Source organism: Taurulus bubalis, assembly GCF_910589615.1.
Source record: "Taurulus bubalis genome assembly, chromosome: 14".
Lineage (NCBI taxonomy): Eukaryota > Metazoa > Chordata > Actinopteri > Perciformes > Cottidae > Taurulus > Taurulus bubalis.
The window spans coordinates 6,405,890-6,420,259 of record NC_136602.1 but is presented as its reverse complement, the minus strand read 5'-3'; the positions used below and the strand labels follow the sequence as shown (position 1 = coordinate 6,420,259).

The 14,370-nt window shown below is 41.9% G+C and overlaps 1 protein-coding gene across 1 annotated transcript; it reads right to left on the bottom strand.

Annotated features, from left to right (window-relative positions):
* Positions 1-1,926: 1,926 nt before the first annotated feature.
* On the bottom strand, positions 1,927-8,780 carry ankrd1a (ankyrin repeat domain 1a (cardiac muscle)). Its single transcript, XM_079229686.1, has 9 exons — positions 8,677-8,780; positions 7,245-7,427; positions 5,941-6,069; positions 5,478-5,585; positions 5,170-5,268; positions 4,996-5,094; positions 4,708-4,806; positions 4,503-4,601; positions 1,927-3,706 (listed from the first exon to the last, which is right to left on the bottom strand). Exons 1-9 carry the CDS (start codon positions 8,701-8,703, stop codon positions 3,629-3,631), a joined length of 921 nt encoding a protein of 306 aa, XP_079085812.1. The 5' UTR covers positions 8,704-8,780; the 3' UTR covers positions 1,927-3,628.
* Between the last annotated feature and the right edge of the window lie 5,590 nt (positions 8,781-14,370).

The following is a 14,370-nucleotide window of genomic DNA, read 5'->3' as shown; positions in this document are numbered from 1 at the left end:
TATTGAGTCTAGGGCAAAACACAACATAACAATATTATGCTATTCCTGACCCTCAACAGCCCAAAGCCATTTCACAAACGTGTTTAACCTTTTGCCATTCAAGCATGCTCTCTTTAAGAATTACAGAGTAAAACGTTTCCCAGTTATCTTATTGACAGAACTCAAGCAATACGCTTGTTTTGTCTCCAGCCGTAGACAGCTGGAGTCAATGGAAGGAATACAAAGTTACCGCAGGACGGACAGCTTGTGTCGTGGCTGAGTATTGTAGTGTTTTTTAAGCTTAGTTAGTCACATTTGGACTTGCACATCTATGTAAAATAAGTTGTTTGTGTGTACATTACAATGCATGAAATATGATAATTAATAAGGGATATTATTATGAGGGATTTGTAATTGGTATGCATATGAAGGTCACTGTTATTACTGTAGAATGATTGATGTGTGAATGAATGTTAGACAAATACTGCATGCTGCATGATATATTGACTACTGCTTTAAGGAAGTGTAGTTCTCTTGTTCGCCTGAGGTGGGGGCGCTGAACATTGACTTTTGAGATGATAGAATCTACCCTTTTCTAGAGAAGAAGAAGAATAGCGCCGCCCCTGAAGCTGCAGGCGAATGAATGAGTGAAAAGGTGTGAAATAATAGAACTAACCAATGGAAGGGCCTTATGTAGCTATGTGAATGTATGAGATAAACTAACACGAGAGACTGGAAGGGGCTCTCTTGAACCACGGAGGCGGCAGGTAACTGGGGGACAGACTGTGAATCTGTGAGCAAGATAGGGCCTCAAGCGAGAATGCATATGCTGTTTTTGTGATGAACCTTTTATTCAATACTTTTTAATTATACCTCATCGAATAATAGTAAGTCAGACACGTTCCCGGTGGGTGTTGGCCTCCGCCAGGGCTGCCCTTTATCACCGGTCTTGTTCGTGACTTTCATGGACAGGATATCTAGGCGCAGTCAGGGGGCGGAGAGGATCCAGTTCAGGAGTCTCGGGATCGCCTCTCTTGTTCACGAGTGAGGGTAAGGTGGAGCGGGAGATCGACAGGCGGAGCAGTGCTGCTGCAGCAGTAAAACAGGCGCTGTACCGGTCCGTCTTGGTGAAGAGGGAGCTGAGCCGGAAGGCAAAGCTCTCCATTTACTGGTCGGTCTACGTTCCAACCCTCACCTATGGTCACGAACTCTGGGTCGTGACCGAAAGAAAGAGGTCTCGGATACAAGCGGCCGAAATGTACTTCCTCCGTAGGGTGGCCGGGCTCAGCCTTAGAGATAGGGTAAGGAGCTCGGACATCAGAAGGGAGCTTGGAGTCGAGCCGCTGCTCCTTCGTGTCGAAAGGAGTCAGCTGAGGTGGTTCGGCATCTAGTCTGGACGCCTCCCATTAAAGGTTTTCCAGGCACGTCCAACTGGTAGGAGACCCCGAAGAAAACCAAAGACGCTGGAGGGATTATATCTCCCGGCTGGCCTTGGAACGCCTCGGGATCCCCCAGAATGAGCTGGAAAGTGTTGCGGGTGAGAGGGAAGCCTGGGTCGGCCTGCTGGACCTGCTGCCACCGCGACCCGACCCCGGATAAGCGGCTGATAATGGATGGATGGATGGATGGATAATAATTGCATCTCTGAACATATGAGTTTTTTTTTTAACATAAAACATAATTTAGTTCCGAGTGACACGGAAATACGGAGCATTCATGCATTAGTGGCTCAGTATCTTGCTTTCTCACTCTGAGTCATTATCAAATCAGCACACCTTACTAATTACTCCACGACACAGCCGTGTAATTATTTTCATTTTTTTTTATTTTCAATTTTTTTGCATTTTTCAGTGAAAGCAAAGCTGTCTGTTAGTAGTGTTTCAAAGGTCGTGTTCTCTCTCTCTCTCTCTCTCTCTCTCTCTCTCTCAAAAAAAAGGCGTCTTGAATTCAAAATCAGTTTTAATCAAACAATCCATAAATAGAAGGAAAAATGCACATACATCTTTGACAATAAAAAAGTTATACATCAAGACCTGTTCTTTCCACATAAACACATCCTCTGAACCAAAACTCACTTTTCAGCTTCTTCCCTCCCGCACTCTGTGTGTGTGTGTGTGTGTGTGTGTGTGTGTGTGTGTGTGTGTGTGTGTGTGTGTGTAAAATGGGCCGGCAGCTGGAATAATGGACAAGTTGAAGTGTCTGTATCACTGACGTGACCTTCGATAAGGTGTCAGGACCCCAGATGCACAAATTGAGCTCCAGTAGAATACACTGGGAAAATCTAAGCAAGATAAACTTTTGTCTGGACGAAATCTCCAAAACAAATGCTTAATCAAATCAATGTTGTGGATTGAGGAAGAGGGTTGGAGGCTTGTTTTTGGGAGCGCAAATTATAAAACGAAGCTCATTTATCCAAATGATTGGTGCTGTTTTGAATTTGAAAGTAACACAATTACAGCCAAGATTAAGATGAGTCAACATAACTTGACTGGGCTTTATGTGCTACGTTTCTTTAACTCACAGTTTACTTGTGATGTTGCTGCAGGAGAAAAGGTATTTGCGCGTGTCTCGCAAACAAAAAATAAATGGTAAAAATGCTAATAACCAACATCAACAATGCAAGTGTAAGTGGAGAGGCGCTTCTCTTTCTGATCCCAAAACTTTCTTCATCCTGTCTCATCTCTCAATCTTAAAATTCATAAGACCAAAGAACTTGGTTAAACTCCTCTGAATGTTTAAGTATAACACACAATCTGCCAGTAAGGTGAGGCTCAGTTCCTCCCTTTTTCACGTTTTACACTGAGATGGAGTCATTTTATACAAATAAATAACTTCAGTTTTACACTTGGATTGATCCATAAACTGTTGATCTAATGGAACTGTGAGGAAAATGTGAACCAGGTGTTGTACATCTGGAAAAAAATCTCCCAGTTCCCATTAGTTAATAAATACAAATCAATAAATAAAGTTGATATAATTGGTTCAAATTTAACCCTGAACATTTGTCAAACACTCAAACTACATTATAACTCTAGACAGTCACTTGGTTGTTAAGTAGGTCAAACCCAATTGTTGATTGCTGACAGTCGTCATTAATCAATAATAAATACATCATCTTCTCGTTGCAGTATCGCTGACTTCAACTCAGCTTGAAGTGAAAATTAAGAAAAGAAGAAGAAAACATCTTCACGTTGTCCCCCGAGACATTGTCCAGCAATATTTGGCGAACAGTTAATCTACCGCTGCAAATTATCACATTATTAACAACCTGATGAGATTTCACATTGTTGAGCTACGGGTTCTTCAGGTTCCTGCTGATGTGGCTGTAAGATGAGAAGTAATTAAGATATTTATCAGTAAACTGTCTGTGCTAACTTCAGATTTAATAATACTGTTACTTCCTGTGGGCGTCAACATCTGTCAGTCAAAACGTGGGACGGTTTGAATGTGATGTGAACCCTCGCTCGCAGCCTCGCTGGATAAACACGTTTTATTTAAAAAAGGACGTGTGTGCTTCTTGAACCGCCGCATACAAATGACTAGGATGGGCTTGAAAAATGTCGTTTTTGACATTTTTCCCTGATAAGCCATCAGATCCTTTGGCTGAGTTGCATGTTGAATTCCTGCTCTTCGTGGAATGTGTTGGTTTCTACTGGCTGAAGTTGCACAGGAGGCTCTTGGCTCCGTTCTGCCACGAATTCAGTGTCTCCAGTGGAGTTTTACCATCCTGCACAGGAGGAACAAAGACACAGGACTTCAAATCTAAACTGGGAAACTGAAGCACCTTCACCTAAGATTCATTGAGGCACAAAGGTCATGAGCCTCAGTATTTGTCCTCAGGGAGGCTGCATTGTTGGCTTTGTTCCAACTGTCCCACCTGTTGCATGTTTTTGTAATTATAGGCCGTTGGTGCTTTGGCGCCTACATTTCATAATCAGTATCAGTGTTTGTAAAGTAAGGCTACACGCTGTACATTATAAAATCCAAATATCTAAACAAAGCACACATGACGACGAGTCCTTCCTAGTCCCCCATTTGTGTAAAATTGTCACGGTTCAGCGCCACACATTTCTCTATTAGTTATTTTCATCCTGTCTGCCTGTCTGTCTACTAACTGTCCTGTCATTTCAGATCCTGCTTCACGCCCCCTTCATCAGTCACTCCCTCCTCGTCAGCCCTCATTCCTTGCACCTGGCCCATCCTTGTCTCACCTGTAGCACATTCCCTCAATAGTCTTCACTACTTAGGTCCCCTCACTTGCACTTGTCTCCTGCCAGATTGTCTTCCTGAGTCGTGCTTTTGGGTCATCGGGCCGTTACTAAAATAACATAGTAATATGTAATTTTTAGGTATGACCAGTGAGCCACCACAGCACTATGAATGGAAAACGATAAGAGTCTTAAAAGGCGAACAGACTTAGTTTCCGCTGAAGTAAGTGCCTGAATATGTTGCCTTTCATGCCAGAATTTGAAAATATCATCTCTGATTATTGGGAAAGATGTGCAAAGTTGCTCTGAACTTACACAGTTCTTGGTTTTGAGACCGGCCCCATACATCATCAACAGCTTGATCATCTTGAATCTGTTGATTCTCACAGCATCGTGCATGGGCGTGTCTCCTTCCTTCAGTTGGGGGGGGGGGGAAGAAAACAGACTATTCAGCATCGTTTTCAGCTTTTAATGTCGCTGTGAGAAGACTGGTGATCTCTGCGTTGTGTTCGGCCCTTACTCTGTCTTTGGCGTTGACGTCTGCTCCGCAGTGAATGAGATGTTCAGCACACTCGCAGTGTCCCGTCCGCACGGCGACATGAAGAGGAGTGCTCTGCAACTGAGGAGAGAGTTTCATCCATTAATGCGAAGAAAGTACTCCATAAGAGTCCATATATATATATATATATATATATATATATATATATATATCAGAAATCATCAACGACAGTTGTCTTTTTCATTACCACCAGCAGATGGAGCCAAAGTAAGAGGTTTCCGTAACTTGCACAGATGTGTTTGTACCAACCTTGTCTCTGTCGGTGAACTTGGCTCCCTGGTCGAGGAGGAGCTGCAGGGCCGGCAGGCTGCCTCCTCTGCAGGCCCAGTGGACTGCTGTGGCCTCCAGCTGAGACACACACAACTGTTAGACTGACACGTGTGTGTGTGTGTGTGTGGTATATGAGCGTTTCAAATCTCTCACCTTGTCTTTTTTCTGGATGGAAGCGCCGGCCTCCAGGAGTCTTTTCATGACCTCCACGTGACCTTTGAACGAGGCTTTGTGCAGAGCTGTTCTCTGGAACTGGATGAAAGATAACAAAACATAAAGTGTATTTAATTAATACTCTACCTAAAAGAGCGTCATGCATCTGATAAAGGCACTATTTGAAAGCCTTCTATTATTATCATGCGCAAGTATTTTTTCTTTTACATGCTGATTCGCATGTTTTCGTGAGATTCTGACAAGTCGGCATGTTTGTGCAGGCGCAGACATTACTGCGTGACACTCACGTTGTCGGCTGCGTTGGGGCTTCCTCCGTCAGTCAGGTACTTCTCCACCACAGGCAGTTTGTTCTCCATGGCTGCTGTCAGAAACAGTTCATCATCCACGATCTCTGGCTAAAGAATCAAAAACAAACATGTAAACTGCAGGTAAAGGGACAGTGTACCTGGGTCCGTTTTAAAACCCCAGGGGTCATTCACACAGACTGGTGTGGAGCTTCAGAAACAGCACTAAATTACTGGATGTTTTTGTCAGAACATTTAACTACATATGTTTCTGTGTTTTTGTTAAAACAAATGCACTGAAAGTTAGAAAAATAATATGTGAACCCGATTTACATTCATCTGATGTCATCCTCAGAGTTACAATATACATTTCATTTGAGGAATTAAAGAAAGTCAGAAATCCACTCTAAACAAAGTAATAATAGTATGCGAGGCATATATGTATGTTCCGAGAACATAATCGTACCACGCTCTCAGGCTCTGGCTGCTTTTTCTTATGGACGGGAGCCTTCCTCTCCCTCCTCTTCTTCCTCAGCTGCAGGATGTTGAACAGGTCATCCACCGTCTCCAACCTCAGCCTGCCGCTTTTATCCATCTGAGAGGAGACAAGACACAGAGGCTTTCAGCACTCAACGACATTTTAAAAGCAGCTTTTATTCTGCTCACTGAGTAATACTCAAGTGAAAGATCACAGAACACTTCAAGCCCTGCTTTAAAAGCTCAGCAAGGACTATATGCCGGCACATGTGCTTGAATAACAAAAGTAAAGGGTACACAAAAGTAGATATATCAGTGTGAATTGTTGATACTGTGTATGTTAACTTGTGAACAGTATTTCATTTGTAATGATTCAGTTAGTTTTATAGAAAACGTGTCATTTGCTTTGCAGGTGAAATTATACTCTGGCTTTGAGTAAAGTACAAGTACAATATTTCCCGCTGAAATAAAGTAAATCATAAGTAAAAAGCCTCACAATTATACTTAAAATACTACTATTTGTGTAATCTACATAACTCCATTATGATCCATTCATACAGCTGTATCTGAATGATTATTAAAGATCAGTCAAATGCCGCATTCACACAGACCCACTCTGTGGGTGTGCATTCAAAATATGGTATGTGTGAAACAGGACAATTGAATATTAATGATATGGATTTTATGCAATGAACATGCTGTTTGGATTTGCACACTGCACATACTGGAAAATGACATTTAAGCCCAATAAACGTTCAATGCAAAAACAATGTCAATACCACAATGATGAGGTTTATAACCGATGTACTCCTGAGTACATCAAGACGTGTTTTACTCCCAACGCCTTCGGGTGGCAGCATGGACCACAAGACTAACGTCAGCCCGTTCATCCATGTGGGCGGAGCCTACCATGCAATGTAACTGACTAACTACCAGTGGTGAAATGTAACTAAGTACATTTATTCAAGTTTTTAAGTACTTGTACTTTACTCAATGTTATTTAATGATACAACTCTTTCCATCCTCCCTCTACAGCAGACATTGTAAAATAATAATACTTATTTCTTGCTAATAGATCAATACTATGGATCCAAAAGTGTAACAATATGTGTCCTTATATTTTGTACTTTGATTACATTTAGCTGATCATACTTCTTGTTACACTAGGTAAAATTGTCAATTCAGAACTTGTTTTTAGACTCTTTATTTGTATGACTCCTTACAGTAGTTCCAAGAAAATAAGTTTAAAATAACTGTATAAAAGGAACTGTATGTTGTGTTTTTTGTTCTTACATTGAGAGCAGCAACACTGACTTGCTCCTGTTCGCCGCCACTGTCGCTCTCCTCCGACAGACCTCGGTCCCCCGGCTCCCTGTGGGACCTGCGGTCATCCTGCTTCTCTTGATTGACGGCCGCCTCGTACACGCCACCTTGGAAGTCGTCCGCCTCTTTGCCCTCTGACCTCTTCCCGGACACCTGAGGGAGAGAAGAGGTGGAGATGTTGTTGTGCACTCCGATCCTGAGTCATGACACGAGCAAACATGAATGAAACCAGACCTAAAATGTGTTACACTGAGGTCAGTGTTTTCGTGGAAAATTTAAAAAAAATATCTAAATCTCTGTCACCAAACGGAGCATGTTTATTTGAAGGTTTAGTGAACTGCTTTGCATTTTGAGTAGAGAAAGCCAGCACCATTTTTTAAAAAGCGGAGAAAAAAAGGTTCCAACACTACTGTCTTAATCTCAGCTTAATTTTGGTTTTGTGTTGGTCCTCATGAGTTGAACACATTTCACATTCAGCCGCTAACACCACGTCTCCAACACATTAACACACACACACACACACACACTTCAACTTTTTAATGAGTTAGCTGCTTGTATGTCCAGTTATTGATGTGCTTGTGTAATCATTAAGACTGCTTATGGTCTGTGAGTCTCTCTATTTAACGCTTAGTCATTAGGGAAAAGAACCCCTCAGTTAAAATATTAAGAAAAAAAAGAAATGTTGAGATGAAATGCGCTGCAACAACAATGATGGGTAAAGGACTTTAATGAGATTGTTATCTTTTTCTAAGTCAAGTTGTAATTAAGCAGCCCATCCACTCAGCTTCCAAAGTAAGGGGTAGTTAAGCGAGGAAATGAGGGGATTTAAGCAGCGATAATTGAGGTAATTCTGCTTTTAAGGATTGTTGATCCTGGCTGCTTTTCTTTTTCAGGTGTCCATGGTGTCTCAAGTACAATTTTCACACCAGTGCTAAAATCATGTTTGTTTTCTTTTCTGTTCTTATCTTACAGAAGTAGGTTGTCTTCTTCTAGTTTTACCTCATATCATATGCAATATATGCATTTGTTTTCCATGATGTTAAGTGATAGTAAGACAAATCGAGACAATCAAGGGAAATGATACACACTTAATGTAAATGGGAAAACGATTACAAACAAATCTGTCTAAAAGATTAATATAGCCGACACACTCTGAGCATAATCAGTTTCCAGCAGCGTGCCTCTACCAAACAATATTTCATCTGTAAAGAGCATGTGAAGAACTTTCACTTTAAGATCCTTTAACAATTGTAACCAGAGAAAAAGCATCTTTTTTTTATTTAAAAAAAATAGTGTTCATATATATTTCCCCTGATAAATACTGCAGATTTCTTTTGTTACCAATCTGCTTCCTAGTTCCTCTCATAGTTGCTATAATTTACATTCACACAGGCGATCTTACCAGTTCCTCAACACTGAGCAGTCCCATTCTTCTCCTTGATATGTAGTTTAATAGCACTGGAGGTAGAGTTAAGTCCACTGGTCTTCTACTGTGATGTTGGTCAGTGTGTCCTTTGTCTGTCCCTCCTGCCAGCAGCCTCGGCCTCTTATATAGCTGTCAAACCTAATGTAAAAAAAAAAGAAAAAAATGAGGGGTCCTGTCACTCAACTCAGATCACATTACTGTTTTTTATGTGCTCTCATTTGGCACGCTCAGTGCTACCAACATCACCCCCACCACCCATCTCTGTGCCCAGTCCCTCCCACCACCAGCTCGGCCCAGTTTGGGCCCCTGCTGGCTTCTCTGTGTCACCGTGCAAAGACAGAGGTGAGGTAAGAGGGGTCACTCTGCCTCACATTCGTGGACCGTTAGATAATTAGATGTACAACATGAGCAAGCAGAAAACGAATTTGGAAGTGGAAATTAAAGTAAACATTTAAAGTGTCACTGCAATTCTGTGATGCAAATGCTCATATGTTTGCAAAGCTTCATCTGATTCACCTTGAACTTAAACCTGCCACAGTTATACACACAGTTTCAATTAACTGCAGAGTGATCCATCTTCTCAAACATAGACAGGCCTCTGCAGGCGTCCCGTCATGCCGGGCATGAGGCCACAAAAATGCAGTGATATCACTGTGAGGAGACAGGTTCATGGTGGTGGAGAAATAAATAGTCACCCTTCCAAAACATCCTCTCACTGCACAGCGGCCACTCACAGCTCAGGGTCAGAGGTCAGCAGGATGCCTGAGCGTTTGATTGACAGCTGGCAGCGGGGTAATGTCATGTCAGATGCTTTTTGTCCTGCTGCTAAATGTGGTCAAAATGCATATTGCACACCTCACAGGTTCTGAGTGATGACACATGGCGGTATGTGACGGTCACAAGCTTCGTGAGCTCACCGCTCACCAAGCAGGAGCCAGAGAGTGGAATACATGAAAAGCAACTTCTACTTCACAAACACATGCATTTCTACTTAAAAACAACCCGGTAACGCAAGCCGTTAAAAAGGGGGTCTTAAACTAGATATAGACTCACAATGAACAATAATGTTAATTTGACAAAATTCAAGAAGTTCAAGGCCGATGCACAGTATCAGTGTACAGGGTTCCTACGGCCGTGGAAAACCTGGAAAGGTCATGGAATTTTAAAATGGTTATTTCCAGGCCTGGAAAAGTCCTTGAAAAAAATAAAATCCCAAAAGTTTTGGAAAAGTTATGGAAATGTTATATTCATGTGTTCATGTCATTCATTTACGCTGAGTTTGAAATAATTAATATGCTTTTAAAAGAAAGACATCCAAAATATAAGCAGATATACATATATATATATACATGTTTATTCTTTTAATCAAACTATTGTCTCATTCATTTGTGTCATTTAAAGCATACTGTATGCTTTTGAATTCTCATTGTTGGTTTAAATATTACATTTTCTCACTTTTTCATGTTTACACCCAGATTTCACGAAATGTTTGGTCATGGAAATTTGGTTTAAAGTTATGGAAATGTCATGAAAAAGTCATGGAAATGCATTGGTCCAAATGTGTATGAACCCTGAGTGTGCATTAATAGAAAAAAAGGTTATGAACAAGGGAATATAATATAACAGTGGTTGGCTTTTCGTTGAAACTGAGCCGCCAGTCAGAGGTTAGCAGCCATGTTGTCCACTTAAAGTGAATTTATAGCTGCGAGCTATATTTGAAAATGACCTTGTGACTGAAACGGTAACAGGGGAAACTGATGGAGACCTTGAAGGTTTCTGCGCAATACTTTCACATCTAGCTGCATGTGTATCGGCGGTGTCCGGCTCAAGTGCACCAGAGCAGGAAGGACAGGGTCTCTGCAATTGAACCTGCAGCTGTGACACAATTAAAAGAGTTAATGGTGACAGCAGATGCTGTGTCACATTTGTCAGCTTATTAATTGAGACAGCGAGGTATTCAGGTAAGCAGTTCTTAAGGCAACACACTGTGTGTGTGTGTGTGATTTGTAGTGTAAATGTGCAGACGTCCCATTGCAAAGAATTTGTAATATCTTGACCTAATAAAAAAACGAGCCCTCGGGGAGCACTACTGCTTAAGTGAATATGTGTAAAGTGAAGCCTTTAGTGTCTCCAGGGAGAGCTGTGTGCAGTCTGATATGTGTAAAGTGATGTCACTTGAGTCAGACAACAAGTTTAGAGAAGTAGAAAGATCTGGATTCATAAAGAAGTGAGCGAACCAAACCTCAGCTGCCATGCTCTCCAGGCTACATCAGCCACTACTCAAATAAATAAAACACCCTCATCTTTGAATGAAGTGCCGGCAGTCGCTGTGCATTGTGGGTAATGTAGACGGCAGGTATTGACAAGGAATGAGTGTAATACACAATATGATAATTGTGGTTCTCCTGCAGGGATTTGGATGACTTTAGGGTTCAATATTGGAAAGATCAATAGTGAATTGAGGCAGGAAGACAGGACGCAGTTTATCATCTTTAACATCTTTTCCTAAATGGTTTTCAAAGAGAATACTTTGAAAAGGCCTGTAGCTTGAAATTTTAGACAAATAGAACATAAACAAGTCCACACGTCGAGGGACTTGTTTACTCATGGTTTCAGCTTTAAAACAAATGTGTGATGATTGAGAGCAGAAAGTGTCTGTCCCACTACTCATTAAATGTTGCCCGTCTTGTAAAGTAGCCATTGTTTGTCAACCAAAAGAGAACAAAGATGAAGAAAAAAAAAAGTTTTCCCTGTGTATGTGTTTTAGTGTGGAAAGAGATCTGACACACACACACACACACACAAGAACAGCGTTGTCAGACTCGCCTGCTGACACCTCCATGTTCATCGGTGTGTTCCGGATGCATTTAGGCTCAGTTCCAGTATATTCGCAGGAAATTTTCTACGAGTGGGGCTTTTGTTCTTCAGCAGCCATTTAGCGAAACCTTTTCATATGACAACCTTCCACTCCCGTTCTCTGTGATCACTCATTTTACGTGATCACTGCCAGTTTTATTTCTGTGTGTCTGATGATGTTGTGATCATACAAAATAATTGGATTCACAGCGCAGCAGCCTGGTAACACGCTGTGACCAGATTTCAAACTTGATAAAAGAGGGAGAAGAATATGTCAATGAGAACAACGTTGTCAATAAGACTGCATTAAATCACACTTTGGGTTTAATTGTGACTCTTTCCACCTACAAACATGGACAAGTTATTGCACTAAGCATCAACCTGTTAAGGTCTATTCTCTGCCAGCAGCAGTACCCTGACCTTGAAGGTATATGAACTGGCGTGAAAAGCAGACATTTTTCATTCAGTTATGTGAATGCCATCATGGAGTCTGTGATGCCTCTGCTGACAGCTTCACAACACGATCATGAACAGAAAAATCACGTGGGTGCAACGAGCGCTTGGCGCCAACAGTGAGACTAAATAAAAAAAGGTGCAGGTCATCAAAATAAAGTCCCTTGTGCCTATTTAAGCTGCCACTCCTTTTTCTCCAACTCACACCTCATATCCTTTTCTCATGTTTGTCAGCAGTCTAAAGGAGTGTCAAGATGACACTATCTTTATATATGTGTGTGTGTGTGTGTGATGAGTTCCTTTGCAGCCTGGTCAGCGGCGTGCCGGTGGTCCATGATTGGTTCGGCTTTAAACCACGAGAGATACATCACAGGGTTTGATAATTATAAATAGTCCACATGCAGAATCCCTTCTCTGGAAATATATATATAGTTTGTTCTATTATTAGCCGTGTAAATCCTCCTCTCACCCAGTATCCTCATTTGAGGAGGCACCGCATCTGTGAGACCGATTGCAGCACCTCGGCACTGTTTATGAGCGTGTCACCGTATGAAGATAATCCTTCACTGAGAGAGACAACCCGTCCGGTCGTAATTCACACCGCTGTTTGCTTTGTGACAAGCGCCTGCAGGCTCCGCAGCCCCGCGACTGTCCTCTATCCATCTGTCTGAAAGAGCTGTAATTCTGACAGGGATGAAATTTAAAGGTGATTTATCACGCCGCCGCCGCGTTTTTTTCAAAGCAGGCGTGAGGGCAAATGCTGGAAGGAAAACGAGATGAGATAAAGAAATAAATAAAAATGTGACATGGAACTTATGTTGGTAGAAGCATATAGCTCAGTAATCATGTGACGTGCTTTACATGCAGCGTCGTAGCATAATGTGTCAGGCAGCTTTCACATTTAAATAACTGATAATTCCATTGAACAATGTTCGTATTGGACTATTTCACTCCTCGCGATTCACGCCCAATGCCGCCGATCAGTGCATTGGGCTCATCCAGTGATGACTGCTGATGCTTTTTGGAGCAGTGCACCAGAGGACAAGCAAGCTGGTCAAGAGCTGTCAACACATGCCAACTGACAGGGGATGCCAAAGGTCAAGGTCACTTTCACAAGAATGCCTTGGAAATTAGCATCGGATAGCAACTGCGTACACAGAGAAAGATCTTCAGTTGGTCAGTAGTGAAATCAAAAGATGTCAAGGCCTTGTAAACGTTTGCTTTGTTTCTGTGCGTCTGCTGTAATGCCATGGATAATGCATAATGGATGATGTTAGTCAGCAATGAGTGTGACGTCCAACATGCGCACTATAATCTTGAAGTTACCATATAAACAGAGGGGAAACGGTGGCACACTGTTGAACACTGAGATGCAGGAGAAGCACAAACAGTCACTTTCATTGTGTCTATTGTTTCTAAAGAAAATATGAAGGTGGAAACAAAGTCTCACAAATTAAAGGAGAAGGAAGCAGTTTTGCCATCTTTGTAGTAGCTGTGAATGCAAGTGTAAAATGAGGAAAGATACCTTGTCTGCTGTGTGAAGAGAGGGTCACAGATTGGAGTTGTGCCTAGAAATTGTGAAGGAAGACACCAAGAGAAAGTTGACTTTCTAAAAGTGTTTGTTTTGGGTGTTTATCGGTCGGCCACGTGAGCAAAGACTGTCGTAGTCGTCTGTCTTGTGAGCTTGTGTAACTCGTAATGTCCCACCATCCTCCACTCTTGCAATGGCTGCATGGTGACTTTTTGACGGTTGCGAATCTTCAAGAGATTCGAAAGCTCACCCGTATTTTCTGCGTGAGTGAGCACACGCTTCTTATGTGTTTCTAAAGCATGGCTAGAATACTTCTAAATACATTCCTAATTAATTGCCCATTATGAAAGGTAAATATCGAGGGCTGGCAGCACTAACGTTGTCTGTGTCTCAGTGCGAGCTCCAGCAGCGAGGTAGCCGCCAGGCGCCGCTCTCCCGGGCATTAGAGCGTAATCCTACGCCTTTGTATGTTTTGTGGTTCACTCCATTTGTGTAAATAAATAACCCTAATTAATGTTTTCTGTTTTAACATCCTTTAACGAACCCCGGCGAACACTTTGAGAACATTAGCCTTTAGACGACAACACTGATGATGCTGCAGGACCTGTTTGTTCCCTCAGGACAAAACTCTCGAGTTTGTTGCTAAGCAGCATCGGACGAAACTTAGTTTACTGGAAAGTTACTTATTTGTTGCCAAGCAACATTTATCTCATTGGATGTGTTGGGAAATGCTGAAGTCTTTAGTGTGGGAACTAGAACTCTGTAACGGTTTCAATTCATGATTATTGCTTATTAGTGAGTCACAAACTCGTAACCACAATGCAAAGAAT

Bases quoted from the DNA above. Each gene is read 5' to 3' on its own strand.
- ankrd1a (XM_079229686.1), bottom strand. From the start codon at position 8,703: ATGGGACTGCTCAGTGTTGAGGAACTG. The intron at 4,807-4,995 runs GTTGGTACAAAC...CTCTCTCCTCAG, and splicing joins AGTTCACCGACAGAGACAAG to TTGCAGAGCACTCCTCTTCA. The intron at 3,707-4,502 runs GTAAGTTCAGAG...CCTCCTGTGCAG, and splicing joins GTCTCAAAACCAAGAACTGT to GATGGTAAAACTCCACTGGA.